General features: G+C 48.4%; 1 protein-coding gene across 32 annotated transcripts in view; it reads right to left on the bottom strand.

Annotated features, from left to right (window-relative positions):
- Window positions 1–7,756: 7,756 nt before the first annotated feature.
- Window positions 7,757–16,581, bottom strand: part of Tbc1d5 (TBC1 domain family member 5) — a 453,313-nt gene continuing 444,488 nt past the window's right edge. For all 32 annotated transcript variants that reach the window (XM_076557560.1, XM_076557565.1, XM_076557572.1 and 29 more), the window contains 3 exons: window positions 13,530–13,609; window positions 12,119–12,262; window positions 7,757–9,886 (listed from right to left, as the gene is read on the bottom strand). In XM_076557560.1, the coding sequence (XP_076413675.1) occupies window positions 9,593–9,886; window positions 12,119–12,262; window positions 13,530–13,609 (518 nt within the window). In that variant the 3' untranslated portion in view covers window positions 7,757–9,592. The remainder of the gene's footprint in view (window positions 9,887–12,118; window positions 12,263–13,529; window positions 13,610–16,581) is intronic.

Raw genomic sequence — 16,581 nt, 5'->3', positions numbered from 1 at the left:
TCAGGGACAGCTCTATTGTGTTGCCCAGGTGAGGTACAGGGTGCTGCAGCTGGTGAGGGGCAGGGACAGCCCTCCTGCTCTTGGGACCCCAGGGCCAGCTCCTCTACCTATCTCAGGCATTGATGGCTGAGAGGAGGACATTGCTCCTTTGCCCAGGCCCCCAGATATCAAATGAGTAATGGGGACAACTCTCCTTTGCTTACACCATGGGGGCTGGGTCACCTCTGACCACCAGGCAGCTCTGCTGTACCACATAGGCAAAGGGCAGGGCCCACTTTCCTGAGTCTGCAGGTGATAAGGGGGAGGGTCAGCTCTCCCATCTCATCTGTTGCAGGTGGTAAGGGGCTGCTAAGTTAGTAGCTTTTATAAAATTAAGATTTTACAGTTTTATCCCTGTTAGGTTTGAGCCTTCAAAATTGAACTGAAGATTTAATCGAAGATCCTTTAGCATCAAAATATAACTGTAAACCACAAATACAGTCTACAGAGAGCCTTTCCGGATCCTTTCACAGTGTAACTTTATAGAATATCAGTTTGTTGTATGAGTCAGTTTATCCAAATAGCTACAGTGTAACAAAGTTAGCAAAAACAAAGAGGCTGGACATAAATCCTCAAATCAGTTTCTGTCAGCCTGAATAGTCCTTAGGAATTTATAAGCCTTATGTATAAAAAAATACCTTATTGCCGGGCGTTGGTGGCGCACGCCTTTAATCCCAGCACTTGGGAGGCAGAGGCAGGCGGATCTTTGTGAGTTCGAGGCCAGCCTGGGCTACCAAGTGAGCTCCAGGAAAGGCACAAAGCTACACAGAGAAACCCTGTCTCGAAAAACCAAAAAAAAAAAAAAAAATACCTTATTCATCAAACCTATGTCATTCCTTATCTTAAATGTTTTAGAAGCCTGGTGTTGACCAGTCAACAAAGACAGAAGTGGTCAGACATGCATCTCTAATCAGTTTTATAAACTGGGTAGACAATTATAACCTTGGGAGTTGATAAACCTTCAACAAACATAAGTTATTCCCTATCTAGAACTTTTATTCTTAGGACAAAAGTCATTATACAAAAACCCATTCTAATCCAAAATATCTTGGAGACCTGCTGCTGCCTCCTCAGTCTAAAAAGGAGACACGATGAGCAGAGGGCTCAGCCGGACTGAGAGGTCCTACGGGAGCTGCCTTAGGTGGTTGATAACACGTGGGCATCTTATTCAAGATGGTGGTGAATTTAAATGGATGTAGTATCTTTTACCTTAGTAAGGATGGCTGTCAGCCACATGATTGCTTCCACCCTGATGAGGTCATCAGCCAAGATGGCGGCAAGACACATGGTTACTCTTTACTCCAAGGTGAGTCCGTAAGCACACACCCATTTTTCATTTAAAAAAAAAAACAAAACTTTTTTTCCTAAACAAGAGTTGAATCCAAGTTACATATAGCGTATGTTGTAGCAAATTAAGATAACCTATTTATAGATTTTTAACTATTAACTTATTGTTACAAGTTTTCAGCTAACTTTTTGCTAAAGATATTATGAAAGTTTTTAAACCATACCCAGTGAACTTACAAATCCTGAGATAGTTTGCAAAATAGTCTTACAAATCTTGACATAAAATTTATATTTTAGCAAAAGTTTTAGAGATATAAGAGAAAGAAGCAATTTAGAGTTAAATAAAACCAAGAAAAGGAGTGTGAGATAAGCAGCTGTGGTTCTATTGGGAATAGTTCACTTCTTTTCCCAGACAGGGCTTCTCTGTGTAGTTTTGGAGCCTGTCCTGGATCTCACTCTGTAGACCAGGCTGGCCTCGAACTCTCAGAGATCCGCCTGCCTCTGCCTCCTGAGTGCTGGGATTAAAGGTGTGCACCACCAGCACCAGGCAGGGATGGTTCACTTTTTAAAGCTGTAACACGCACAGTGCCTTCTCTGGACTCTTCTGTTTTGCTTTCCTCCTGTCAGAGGCGGTCAGGCGGCCTGAGCCAAGACAGATTTTGGAGGAAACTTTTGAACTGGCTTGCTCTGGGCTGGAGAGGAAGGGCCATAACCCAACTCCAGCATTAAACAATTTTAATATCATCCACACCCACAAGTCATCTGAATCTCTGTAGGACTGATCCAGTGGTCAGAGGGAGGAAGCAGGGCCCCAGACAGCAAGGGAGGCAGGATGAGAGCAGGCAAAGGAGGCGCAGAGACAGGAGATTTTTGAGGATGGGGAGCAAACACAGCTTAGAGATTTGGGGATCAGTTGATTGTGAAGTGACAGAAGTTGTTACAATCCGTACAAATTTGGAAATTGATTGTGCCTTCATTGGTCACTGAGCTGTACTGAGGCCGACCTGTTTGATGTAAGATGCCCAATGGACTCTCAGAGTCCGAGGAGGAAAGAGATTAGAGAAGGCAGGTGCAGATGACTGGGAAGACCCCATGGTTAGAGACATGAGCCAGAGGAGAGACTTAGGGAAAAGGGTCACAAAGGGGAACTCCACCAGAGGAAGGGGTCCAATAGCTTAGGGGCCCAGGAGGGTGCAGAAAAGTGCGTGATGTACCTGTGGGACTTACCTAGCAAGCTGACAGAAGGGACAGAGGCAGAGACAGAGCAGGCAGCTCCTGGGGGAGGGTGAGGAAGTTCCAGGAGGAGCTGAGAGCACCAGGAGCAGAGTGGATGACAGGCAAGAGACAGAGCAAGCTCCAAGAGTGGGCTAAGAATGGGGAGGGGGAAATGGGAGGAAGTGTTCTGGTGATAAGAACTTCAATCCAGGCCCAAGCAGACCAAGAGACTTGTCAGAGAAGTGTCCCAAATCCCAAAGAAGGGGTGTCCTGTCCCATGTGACAGGTGCCCAGTAGGGCAAGAAAAGCCACCCGGCACACTGGTAGGACTTTTGTAGGAGTAGGCTCCAGGAGCCAGCAGACAAGAGCAGGTAGGTCCAAGGTGACACAGCAGTGCCAGGACAGAGACAGAGCCTTTCCAGGTGATGGGTGCCCAGGAGTCAGAGGCCGAGAGGTGCCTTGAGTCAGTAGAGAAGTAGGAGTAGCTGAAGAGGTGGACTCTGGAGTTTGTAGTCAAATATGGTGGGTGGCAGAAGCCAGCAGAAACAAATGATCCATACATACCTTAGGAGATCCAACTCAGCTGCTTGATTCAGTTAGGAGAGGTTGGGTCCCTTGGAAAGGGGTCCATTTGTGCTTCTCCTGGGTTTTGGCACCAGAGGCATAAGCTGGCACCATGACCATGCCATGGCTATGTTTAAGGTTTTAGATATAAGAGAGAACAGCCAGAGGCATCTGGAGGAGTCCAGAGAGAGAAAGCAGACTGAACATGGCCAGAACACTAGACCTGGACATGAGCGATCAGAAGAGTGGAGAGCAAGAATGAATAGAGCTAAAATATCAAGGTTGTAAGAATGAGTAGCTGGGGGGAAGGGACGTCCATGAGCTGGAGGGGAGGTGAGGTGAGAAGAGACATTTGTCCCTTCTGCCTTTTGAAATCCGGTGAAATGGAGTTTCTTTTGGATCTGACAGTAACCAATAGCATTGGGAACAGTTTAATGTCTGGGGACATCTATGGGACCCTTTGGGCCAATAATTCAAAAATATGCAACCCATTCCTGACCCTGATTTTTCTTGGTAGCATATGATGGGGCTGGGGAAGGGAAACAGAATATAGTATTCAAAACGGAGAAATGGGAAACTAGAATAAAAGGATTAGTTAGGGAAACGAGAGGGAATGTGGAGGACAGCTAACACTAATGGCCTTTTGAAAAGCCATATGGAAATCTACTGCTGTGGAAGATTCCTAAAACATATGCATATATAAAGAGAATCTAAATGGAATCTCCACATGAGGGGACAACTTCCTCATTTTCATGGTGGGTGGGGAGCCTTGGTGGTGAAGGATGGCCACCGTTTCCTGGCTCTGAAATCTGCACTCTGCATGCCGCTGTCCTCAGATCAGCTCAGAGGAGGGAAGGATGGCTGTTGCTTGGCCACCTCTAGGTGACTCTGTGGTCAGCTCTCTGCAGGGCCTGCCACAGGCTTTCTCTGAATCTCTGAGGAACAGAATTCTGAGAAGCCAGCAGCCCCCAACCTGTCACAATGCGATGCATCGCACATTTGCTAGCCTGGCACTTTGAGTCTTAATTTTTTTCAAATGTTTAATTTTTATTTTATGTGCATTGGTGTTTACCTGCATATATGTCTGTGTGAGCATGTCAGATACCTGGAACAGGAGTTACAGACAGGTGTGAGCTGCCATGTGTGCTGGGAATTGAACCTGGAGCCTCTGGAAGGGCAGCTCTGAATTGCTGAGCCGTCTGTCCAGCACACTTGCCCCTCTTCAGTTGGCCAGTCAGAGGTCTGGGCTCCAGTGCTGGCTGTTGTGGATTAAAGCCTAGGAAGCTGCCTTGGTCATGCAGGGCCTTGAGCCCAGAGGCTGATGCCATCCCAGGCTTCACCGGCCAGCTGTGGGCTTGAGGGCTGAGCACACTGTCCAAGACACAGAACCCACCCCGTGAGCTATGAGGGTGACAACCAGGTGTAATCCCACAGCTGCAGGGCTGGCAGTCTAAGCATCCCACCCCTCAGATGGTGAAATGAGGCTCCAGTGATGTCCTTTCCCGTGTCCCTACCTGGGAGGGGGCTAGACACTGGTCCGTCGCAGGCCTCTGGCCTCCCTGTGCTCCTGTGGGAGCAGTGGACTCTACCCCCACCACTGCTGCTGGTGTCCCGTTTGCTCATCTGCTGAGTGCTGCATCTCACTGGTCAGACTGCAAGTTCCAAAAAGCCAGAGGCCCATCTTTTCATGGCGAGTCTCTAGCTCCGGGCAGCGTAGACACGTCAGATGCTCAGTAAACAGGAGTGGCTAATGTGTGGGCCTCTTTTCAAGGAGGGCATGGGGTCTGTTGACTTCCTATGAGTACACAATGCAGCAGGAGGACAGGCTGAGAACGACCTGTGGCCTCAGGACAGGAGCTCAGAGATGAGCCATCAGTGTGGGCACAGGAGAAACAATAGCCCTACATAATTACCACCTCCACCAGCTGGTTTGCCTGTGACGTACCGGGGAAGGCATGGCGCTACACCTGTGTTCTACAAGGTCTGCCGTGCTGTGTGCGACTTGGTTCTGGAACTCTGACTGGGGACGCACGGAATTAGCAAAGTAAGACACACGGTAGCTGAAGTTTTCCTGTGTCCCACCTGGCCTGCGGTTGGGACAAACCTTTCTTACCTACCAGTCCCTCCCGTAGTCACTCAGACCTAAGTAAACACACAGAGGCTTATGCTAATTAAAACTGCTTGGCCATTAGCTCAGGCTAACTACTGACTAGCTCTTACACTTAAAATCAACCCATTTCTGTTAATCTACATGTTGCCACGTGTTTCATGGCTTTACCTGTGTGCCATTACATGCTGCTCCCTGGACAGCAGGCAGGCATCTCCTGACTCAGCCTTCCTCTTCCCAGAATTCTTCTTGTCTGCTTACCCTGCCTATACTTCCTGCCTGGCTACTGGCCAATCAGCGTTTTATTAGATCAGTGTACAAAAGCATTATCCCACAGCAACACACAGACACCCACATAGTAAAATTTGGAGTCTACCACTGCCCTACCTGGAGGCTGTGTGTTTATTAGGCACAGCACAGAGGGAGGGGTTATCTAGTCTTTGAAGGAGGCTTCTGTAGCTAAGCAGTCTTGGGCTGTAAACATCTTTGCATACACTGGCCAATCAACCATAATCATTCGTAGTTGGACTCAGGAGGAAGGCTTTGCCATTCCTCTGAGCCTCACTGGGGTAAGGCTGTGAGTGGGGCTGAGGCCTTGGAGTTCTCGACCTGCAGCATCTATGTCAGCGAGACACATTCAGTCAGGACTTGGCTCACTCATAGCAAAGTGAAACCAGAGTGTGAGATTTCAGGATGCAGTGTGGGTGGAGCTGGATGGAGTCTCCTAAGGGCTGCCTGCCGGGCAGGGCTGGACTTCTAAAGCAGACTTGGTAGCAGGGATCAAGCAGAGGAAGGGGGATGGGTGTGGCTTGGGTAGAACACACCAGGGTGGGAACATACTCTCTGGGGTAAAGAGGTTGCCTCCTCTTTTAGAGGAGGGGTGAACTGGAGACTGGGGGGGAGGGGGGCTAAGGCCACTGGCCACAGGTAGCAGATAGGGACAAGGTCTTATTTACAGTTGGCTAACTGAAGGACAGGGAAGCTATGAATTCGACAGCAGGGCTTTGCTTGGCCACTGAGTGGCTGTGGTTCAGGGTAGGAACAAGGAGGCAGGAGCTGGCTATGCCATGCTGAGGGCCAGGGACACTGTGGAAAGGTGAATGACCATCTCCGCATGGTCATAATGGGTTGTAATTCTTTGGCAGGAAGACGGCACCCATTGCAGCCATTTTTCTTTTTCTTTTTTGAGGCAGGGTTTCTCTGTGTAACAGCCCTGGCTGTTCTGGAACTTGCTCTGTAGACCAGGCTGGCCTCGAACTCAGAGAAACGCCTGCCTCTGCCTCCAGAGTGCTGGGATCAAAGGTGTGCGGCACCAGCTCCTCTCATTTTCTCAGGTAGAGAGCAGAGCTATGCAGGAGAAAGTTCCCGCAACGCTGGACAGCTGGGGACAAGGGCGAGGCACTTGTGGCACACACGTGGCTATGATTAGCAGGAGAAGTTTGGGTCACGTGATCTAGTTCCTGTACCCCGTGATGGCTTGAAGCTGCTGGGACACAGGATGATCACTGGCTGGCTGGGCCCCTGAAGCTGCCTGAACCTATGCCAAGTGACTGCTCACTTGCTGGGCCCTTGGCTCCTCTAAACTACAGGTGTCCCCTGCACTCTTCGTCTCCCCTGTGTCATTTAAGATGTAAAGTGCTCTGACCGCCTCCCCCATCCCTACCCTGTGGCAAATCCTGTGCTGCAGGAGCCTGACATGGGCAGGGACCCCCACATCAGGAGGCCTCCTCTGCAGTCCGCACTGTCAATGGTGGCACTTCCAGAACCACTCACTTCACACCCGTCACACAGATGTCTTGACCCGCTGCTGACAAGGGCAGACAAGCAGTGGGGTCTCTTGCAGGTAAGGTTGCCCATGTTGCTAAGGAAGGAAAAGCAGGTGAGGTCAAGCCGTGGCCAGCAGCAGTCCTGCCTGGCCAGGCGCTTCCATGCTTGCCTGACCTCAGAGCTAAAAGAAGTGGATGTTCTCCCAGTTCTAAACAGTCCTTATGAGGACACATCGAATGGGTCCCTCTACCAAAGGAGGAGGTGTCCTCATGAGCACTCATGCTGGAACTCAGACTGATGTAGGGGTGACAGTGGCCACAGGCACTCCCACTCTGTCCTTCGGTGGTCACTCGGAGAACTTTTAAAAGCAGAAAGCAGCCTGCATGAGCAGCAGCAGGTCATGCTCGGAGATAGTTCTGCATCTGCTCAGCTCTCTGACATGAAAGGTGGCACTGGCAGGCTTGGCCAGCACAGCCCACCCCGTGCTGGTAGCCAGCCCTCCAAGGAGGCAGGTCACAGGGAGGTGGCTGTGTTCTAGAGTCCCACTCATGTGGCGGCGTGGTCATTTCTTTTCAAGTTGTAGCGAGTGAGGAACAGCAGGTCATCTTTGGCAAACTAAGCCAGGAAGGTCCCGCGACCACGGCACACTCGTAAGATAAGGCAAGGCTATAACCCTCTGTGTAGCACACAGTATGTTTGAACTCACAATTCTAATCTGATCAGAGAGGACAGCATGAAACACAGAGACATGTATAAAAAACTAGATGACAACAGGGCTTAATCTAAGCTTGGCGTATATATAAAATTGTATTTAGCTGCTATAATCAAAACATGAGCGATTAGAACTGATGATTACCACGTGGTTAAAGAAAAAGGTTCTATATATCCAGGATTTTAAAATGTGCAATTCGACAGAAGTACCTGATAAAATCACAGGGAAGGAATGCATTCTGTACCAGCAATGCAGGTAACAGAGAGGACGCAATGTTCAACCAGGAAGAACGGAGTCACTTAGAAAAGACCACACTCTCCATTCCTGTTTGTTCCAAGCAGAGAGTGGACTGACTGGGGACCACAGAAACATCTCAGTGTGAACACAGGAGCTCTCATGTGGCACCCACACAAGCAGAGGATTGGGGGGGGGCATATCAGGTAGGTTAGGGACTATGAAATGCCCATTCAAATGGTAAGGAATCAGCCTGTCACCTTCTTGGCCCCGTGAATAGCTAGTAATACTCAGCTATGACCCTTATTCTCAAAGCAAAGGGAATGTTGGGGACAGTGCCCCAGCTGGGACAGACATGGCCAGTACTGTCCCCGGGCTGGAGGGGTGAGTCAATATTCCTATCTTAGGTCTAAGGGTACCCTCAGGGGATGGATGTCCATCATGTGGTGGTCCTGGTTCTTACAGAGGATCTTTATGGGACATCGAACTAGTCCTCCTCAGAGTGCTGGGAGGACTAGGCAGAGGCCGGGGCGTAGCTCACCAGGCACGGCTGAGCCTTGCTACCATGTGAGTCATGAGCCCTGCTATGGAGCCCAGCTAAGGAGAAATCCTCATCGATGACTCGAGCATGGGCAGCATCCTGACATTAGCACACCTGTCTGCAGAGAAAGACAGTGCTGGGGGGGGGGGGTGTCAATGCCCAGAGCTCTGCTGCCCTCGAAGGACAGGGACAGAGGCAGATAGAACGGGCTGCCTCTGCCAACAATCCCCACTGTCCCCAGAACACCTGCTTGGGCACAGAAAGCCCTTCTCTGTGCAAGAAAGATGTGTTGTGCCTGATACAGCCCTGTACTCTGCTAACCGAGGAGTGTCACACCTATGCCAGCCCAGGCAGGGGCATGGGGCAGGAAGACCCATCCTAGCAGTGGTGCCTGGGTGCAGTTTACAACTGAGTGCCCAGAGTGGAAAGGGGTGAGCAGGAGCTCTGCATCTTCTGGCACCTGGAATGTTCTTTAGTAAGCCTGCTCCCGTGGAAGGGACTCCAAATCTAATTCCAAGTGGGGGTCTGGCTCTGGGTGGTGTGAGTGTGGTTTTCCTTTGTGTTCACTGAACAGGCCGCTGGAGCTTACAGCCACCTTGCTTCCTGGCTATGGAGAGTCTAGAAGGTGAAATGCAGTTTCTCAGAGAGGAACAGAAATGGCTGAAGTTTATCAACCCAGGGCTGGGAAACGAGCCCAGGCCGGGAGGCACTCACTCTGTTCTGCTGCCGTGAGTCTGCGGTTGGGCTTCTGAAGGCAAGACTGAGGCCGCCTGCCAGATTCCCACAGTGTCAACAATTTTCCCGTGGCTGAAGCTTTGATAAAAGGGAGTCTTGAAAGCAGCCCTTCCTTCCAAGTGTAACTGACAGGTGTTGGGGAGGAGGGCCTGGAAGACAGCTGGCTCGGTTGTGGTCTGGTCTGACAGTGGGCACGGAGCTAGCCCTAACTCGGAGCAAGGGGCACAGGGGCAGAAGGGCCTGGAAAGGTCTGTCTGCACTTATGGTGAACACAGCGCATTGAAAGAGGGAACCTCTTTCTAAATGGTTCCAAAGGGTTGTGCCAATGCCAAATGCATGCTGGGAAAGAAACACTGGTCCAGCAGGGTCTCCACTAGTGGGGTCCCTGTGTTCAGATGTCCAAGGGGCTCACGATGGTAAAGCCAGAGTCCTTGCTGCTGTCGTCATCAGGGCTGGAGCTGGGGTTGCTGGAGGAAGCTGAGGCGGGGCCCATCAACGGGTCTGAGAACACCAGTGGGGAGCAGGCTGGGGCTCTGCTTTTCCCGGATGTGCTTCTGAGGGGGAGAAGAGGCTGGGACTGGCCTGCCAAGGCCCCCCTGGCACTGCGCCCCTCATCTTCTCTGGAAACGAGAATGAAGTCATCTGAGGTCCCTCCACCCGTACATCCTGGCAGCTCTGAAGAGGCCTGTGGAGTCAAGACCAGAGGAGATGGTGAGCACAGGAACGGCCACACTGCGCAGGGGCCTGCGAGCAGGGTGGCTGTCTCGGCCAGGTGGCCATCTCACCCTGCACCCCATTTGGTTGTTCCATGGCCCTGACGCTCTGACACGTGGTAGTGGTGTGGAGCCAGTACGGCCTTGCGAGCCTCTGAAACCAAACACTTGCTTCCCAAGAGACAGAAGTCAAGTTCCTGTTTGAAAAGCTGCAAGGAAAGGCGGTATCCGCACTGCAGGGGGCAAGGCCCAGGAGCCAGCACCAAGCCAAGGGCACCACCCTGGGAGCGGCCTCGAGGGAACCACTGTGAGCTTGAATCTCACACCTACGAGACAGGGTGAGGGCTGCATCTCCTACTCTGCGGGCACAGTGTGGTGAGACGGCAGGGCAGACCCACAAAGCTGGCTTTTGAATGTGAGCTCCCACATCTGGAGTGATTTTCCTGTCTCACAGCTAGCTAATCTTGGGTGCACATGTGCGGGTCTCCTGGAGCAATGTTGGTAACTGGTAAGTTCCAGCAATAAATAGTAAACCAAGAAAAATAAATCGGAAAATCATGAAAAGCAAAGTTCAGATGAAAAACACATAGCACTTTAGTCCACAATTATTTTTCCCTTTACAACATTTAAGTGGATTTTTATTGTTTTTAGCGGACAGTCACTAATATCTATGGATACACGTAAAAGTTTGGGGTTAGCTGGGGGTGCTGGCTCACACTTTCAATCCTAGCACTTGGAAAGTAGCTTGGTCTACATATTGAGACCCTGTCTGGAAATAACAAAGTTAGCTAGCAAAGCTATAATCTTGCCAAGATGATCCAGTGTGCGGTAAGGACTCACTTTACCTCCGCACCTGCCCCTCCACCACGAGGCAGAGAATGACCTTAGAGGGCTGACAGAGAATAAGCCTGCCTCCTATCAGCTGCTTCTTGCAGAAGATGAAGACAAGGCCATGGGGCTCCTTTTAGTGCAAACCAGATAACCACAAAGAGCCTGGGTTGATCTCGGATGCAGCTAAGGAGGAAAATGCATGTCTACTAAATGTTGAGACATGCATTCTGTGCTGACTGCTAATGAGGCACCCCATCCACCAGAGAATGCAGCTTGTGCTTGACCAGCTTCTCAAGGCAGGGTTAGGAGCACCTTGAGGCTCTCCGGCACTTAAGGAACCTGGTGGGGAGGATAGGTTTGCACAGGGCTCTTGAGCAACAGAAGAAGCTGTGCAGAGCATCTGCAGTTCCTAATCCCTATCAACTTTCCTGGGACAGAAAGTACTCCATAGTTCTGGATTTAAAGGACACTTTCTTTCTGCATCCTGCTGGGTCCTGGGTCCTGGGAATTGTTGATTTTAAATGAGCAGATAGACACAACAAAACAGCACTTGAAGACAGTGCTTCCACAGGGCTCTAAACATTCCAGGACCATTTTTAGAGAGATCCTGGGCAAAGACTTGAGGAGAATTAAAAGTCTGCCACAATATGTAGATAATAATATACTAACTGCAAGCCTGTCAATGGGGTTCAGATAAAAACATCTAGAAGGCTTTACATTTCTTGGCTTGAAAGCTACAAAGTCTCCAAGGAAAAAGCACAGGAGTCCAAAGACACAGGAACAAGCTTTAGAACATCTCCAGGACAAAAGCCTTAACCCAGACAAGTGCTGGCAATTTGTCAGCTAGCTTCTAAAAACCTAGAAACAGCCGGGAGAATTCCTGGGCATGGCTAGTTTCCATTCTACTTGGGTTCTCAAATCTTAGTTAATCCTAAATCCCCACATATGGTAAGCTGCAGGGAAAAGAGATTGATTTCTTTTAATGGGACAGACAGTGTAATCAAGCTTATGAAGCTTAAGGAGCTAAATGCTATTGCTTTAGGTCTGCCAGACCTAACTATGTGATGTGATTTATATCGTCACGAAAGACAAGGGGTCACAGTGGGTGTGTTAACTCTGATGCTCTGTCCTCTAAGAAGAGTGAGGGTCAGTTTCTGTAAACAATTTTATATTGTGTCCCAAGGATGGACATCGTGCTTAATCAAAGGTTAAAAACCCCCAAACAATAGCAACAAAACCCTTGACTATGGGCAGCCATTGACGGGGAGCACCCCACTAGCTCTCTTTGGCAGGACTGTCCTTCCCAACTCTGAGGAACTTCCTTTAATTTCATGAAAGCTCATTCTCATAAGCATTCATCAAGACTCCTGTACCTGCTTGGTGGCCCCGGGAACTGGGTTGCTCTGGTCCTGGCCACTGGAGCAGTAGTGGTCATCGGCAATGGTAATCTGCTCATTCTCCTCAGCCTCCAGCTGGCTCTGGTTGAAGCGCAGGGAACCTTTCAGAATATCTTTGATCTATTTTCAAAGGAGAGGAAAATAACAAAAAGATGAACGAGTTTGTAGCTAAGTGCTGGGTAGCATCACATACATTTGAAGTAAACTAGTCATTGACCTGTTTTTCCTACTGTAATTCCTTTCTAGAAGTCTAGAGCATGAGGAGAACTTGTAGAAAGAATAGGTCCTAAGCTTTACGCTGTGTGCTAGCCTGAATAGTATGCTGAAATCTCTTGCCTTCTTGAGCAAGACACCTTGCAGAGGAGTTAATGGGAATCAACCCTTCGTCCAGACTGCCCATGCCATGTACTCTGCTGCTCTGCTCATCAACTGTGCTGCATCACAGTACTTCCCCACAGTAGCCAAGTCTTATACAACAGCACCCCATCCCCCACCTTCCTTCATCACGGACGGCTGCACCTTGACATCTCTGTAGGAGGAGAGCACAGGCAGTGAGTTTGAGAGAGGGCACACAACCCTCACTATATATATATGTATGTTATGCTGTTACAGTCACTCTCTTCTCAGTTGCTCTTGTGATCCCTCACCATGTCTAATCGCTAAACCTTAGTTTAGGTCAGTTATGTGTAGGGAAAAATATAGTACATAGACAATGCAGTAAAACCTGTGATTTTAGGCATTTAGGGAAGGGTCTTGGGACATACCCCATGGATGAAGTGGAGAATACTGGAGTATGAATGTTAACATCACACTGTAAGAAATGAACCATTGGTGAAAACCCAACTGTTTCAAAGTTATGAAGACATGACTCTGTTCAGGTTAGCACTGTGCTGATTATGCAGTGGGAAGTGCCATCTGCGCAGCTGCACAGCCAGAAAGTGGTTCCATTCCCGCCGCCTGTTCAGATAGTAACGTGCTCCTTTTCACTGACACTGCATCTTGCTTAGACCTGCCAGGGGCAGGTAAATTGGGCTCTTGAGGCCCATTGAAAGTAATGACTATCATCTGTGCTTCCAACAGCATCCAAGTATTTGTAAATAAATGACCAAACCTTATGTTGAGGTAAGGTGCAAATGCAATGGGTCTTGTAGGAAGAGGAAGTAGGGGCAGCTGATGGGGAAATGGAAAACCATTTGGGCTACAAGCCAGTGAGACAGAGTCCCTAGGAGTAAGGAGCCTGAGGAGGCACAGACTCAGAAGGAACTCTACCTGGCCTGATATCAGTGAATGGCTCTTTATGGTCCTATATACTGTAAGGGAATCATCCCAGAGTAGGCACAATGCTGGCCCATGGAACACACACATGGTATCACAGTCATGAACATACCTGCTTTAACCCTGCCAAGGAAACCAGAATTTGATCTTCTTTTTCCAAATTCTCTTGTAATACCACATCTTGAATATTTACTGAAAATAGAAAAACAACATTTTATAACAAACGCTCTGTCTACAACTTACATGTTGCCACCCAGCTTTAGAGATCTCCCACGAAGGGTGCTCTGCAGACTGCAGCTGGTGGCAGGAAGCACATCACTGGGTCCGGCAAGCATAGCCTACACGCAGGCTCCCCCTGCACTTCCTCCATGTGCTGAAATCAACTCCGATGAGACACTGGGGAGCCTCTCACTGACTTGTGCTTTGGCCCTTGTCCCGTTTATGAGGAAAAGTTCTTCCTTGGGCTTTCTTCACCACCTCATACCTCAATGGCCCTTAGCTTGTTTCCTTCTAGAGATCAGGTCCTCCTGAATGACTAAAATTAATAAACAGGTTGTCTCTGGTGATTTGTAAGAATAAATCATGTTGCCAATTCAATGGAGTATTAATAGTAAGAGGGCAAACTCATGGCATCAAGACCTTAGATACCAATGCCTGTGGAGCCAACTTGTTTTAACCTAGTATCTTTAAAGGAGAATGTTTCTGTTCTCTAGGGACCATAGGTCTTTCCTTCAGATCTGACCTAAGGGACCAGCCAAAATAGTGCTGATCATCACTGATACTCAGCACCTGCTGACATATTGCAGTGCGATGTACAGTATTGTGGTGGTGGTGGTGGTGGGGGAGAAGATACAATTAAAACACATTTCGGGCTGGAGAGGTGGCTCAGAGGTTAAGAGCACTGGCTGCTCTTCCAGAGGACCTGAGTTCAATTCCCAGCAACCACATGGTGGCTCATAACCATCCAATACGAAATCTGGTGCCCTCTTCTGGCCTGCAGGCATACAGACAGAACACTGTATACATAATAAATAAATCTTAAAAAAAAATCCTTCATACAAGATGCTGCTAGGCAGACCAGTTTTGAGGCTCACTTTAAATAAGTTCCATAATCTTTACACCTTTTAAGTTCTCTCACTACCATGGCCTTAGAAGATACCCAACTTATAATTCTTGAAACATTATATTCTTCCCTTGAGACCTGCCCGAGGAACATATGGCCCATGTGTGCCTCCCTTCTTGTACCTTTTCTGGTACCCCCTCACACCACTAACCCTATTTACCCCACACTAAAAGTCCTTAGCCACCATTCCTAGACAAGCAGTCCAGACTCCCAGCACCAACCCTATCCTGCTCTGTATTTCATACATCCCTGCTGTCCATACTTGGCCTCTTCAGTAGGCAGACACTAGGCCCATGCCACTAATTCCACTCATCCCTGCAACCTGTGGACTCACCCTCCCTAGGAAGAGGCACCAGACCCCACAGCAGCATTCTACTCACCCTCATGACCTGCCCTAGCAACACATGCTTCATGCCTGCCTTTTAAAGCTCTTTCTGGCACCCTTTTCAGGTAGGAAGGCCTAACTCATACTGATAATTCCATCCACCCTGGCTCAGTGACCTTACCCCTCCCCATCTCTAGGCAGGGAATCTAGACTCTCTTTACCTAATGAACCCATGCCACTGCCCTGCTACCCACACTTGGCTTCTTTTCTAGCTAGACAATAGATTCACACTCCCAACTCCACCTATTCCCAAGACCTGAGTACCACCCTTTTCCAGAAAGGTTCACAAGATGTGTACCTGAAACTTCTTTAACCCCAGTGTGTTGCCAGAGGAACATGTGTCCTGTGTGTCTTCTGGTTGTAGAGTATTAATTAAAGATGTGTTACATTTATTTATGCTGTGGAACATTTGTTTAATGATGCAAGGATGTGTTGCATTCTTTTATGTTGCATTTGTTTAACTCTGTGAAGCTCTGTTACTTTGCCTGCCTAAAACACTTGATTAGTCTAATAAAGAGCTAAATGGCCAACAGCAAGGCAGGAGAAAGGATAGGTGGGGCTGACAGGCAGAGAGAATAAATAGGAGGAGAAATCTGGGAAACCAGATCTAGGGGCGAAAGAAGGAGAAGGAGAGGAGGACTTGAGGGGCGGCCACTCAGCCTACACAGAGTAAGAAGTAAAGAAAGGTATACAGAAATACAAAAAGACAAAGGCCTAGAGGCAAAAGGTGGCTGGGATAAGTTAAGAAAAGCTGGCCAGAAACAAGCCAAGCTAAGGCCATGATAATAAGTCTCCATGTGTATTTATTTGGGAGCTGGGTGGCAGGCCTCCAAAGAGCCAATGAGTAAAAGAATTAAAAAAACAAAACAAAACAAAACAAAAACAAAAAACAACCAACAACATCTTCCACCACCTCCCTGCCTTTCTTCCTCAGGCAGGGATCCTAGACTTGCACTGCCAACTCACCAGCACCCCGTACCTGAGGGGAAGTTCTGAGCATTCCCCCTGGACTTCTGAAGACTGGCTGTGAGAATCTTATGGATTTATGGAAGGTCTCCTGGGCTTAGAGACATAACTTAGCTCATGCTGAGACTGCACTCAAACATCAACACTGCTTTGCCCAGAGTGAACCTAAAGTCCTATACAGCTGGTCAACCTGACAAATTGGGGCAATAGGAAATACACTCAACAAAATACAGGTAAGTTTTCCATACTAAGAAACAGAACTGATGATCTAGCTCCAGATGCCTAGGTGCCATCTTAAATATATAATAATGAATAACCAAAGCAAGACTATCCCCAAAATTAGTATTCTCATAGTAATGTCCCCTGAGAAAAGCAACTTTGAGGATGCATAAGACAATGAATTTGGAATAGCAATAATAAACATGATCCAAGAACTCAAAGAGAATATGAATTAATGCTTGAATTAAGACCACGGAAACACAAACGTTTAATGAAATAATGAAAACAATACAAGATATGAAAGTAGAATATAATAAAGGAAGAGAATCTCTGAAGACAAGCCAAAATGAAAAAACTTGAAAAATTCAGGAATCAAAAAATCAAGCAAACAAAACAAAAATCAGAAGGAAGCCTCACCAATAGACTGGATCAAGTGGGACAGAGACTATCCAGTCTTAAGGGCAGAGGAAT

This window comes from Peromyscus maniculatus, chromosome 21 (assembly GCF_049852395.1).
Source record: "Peromyscus maniculatus bairdii isolate BWxNUB_F1_BW_parent chromosome 21, HU_Pman_BW_mat_3.1, whole genome shotgun sequence".
In the NCBI taxonomy this organism is placed as follows: Eukaryota; Metazoa; Chordata; class Mammalia; order Rodentia; family Cricetidae; genus Peromyscus; species Peromyscus maniculatus.
This window is presented reverse-complemented; position numbering and strand designations above follow the sequence as displayed.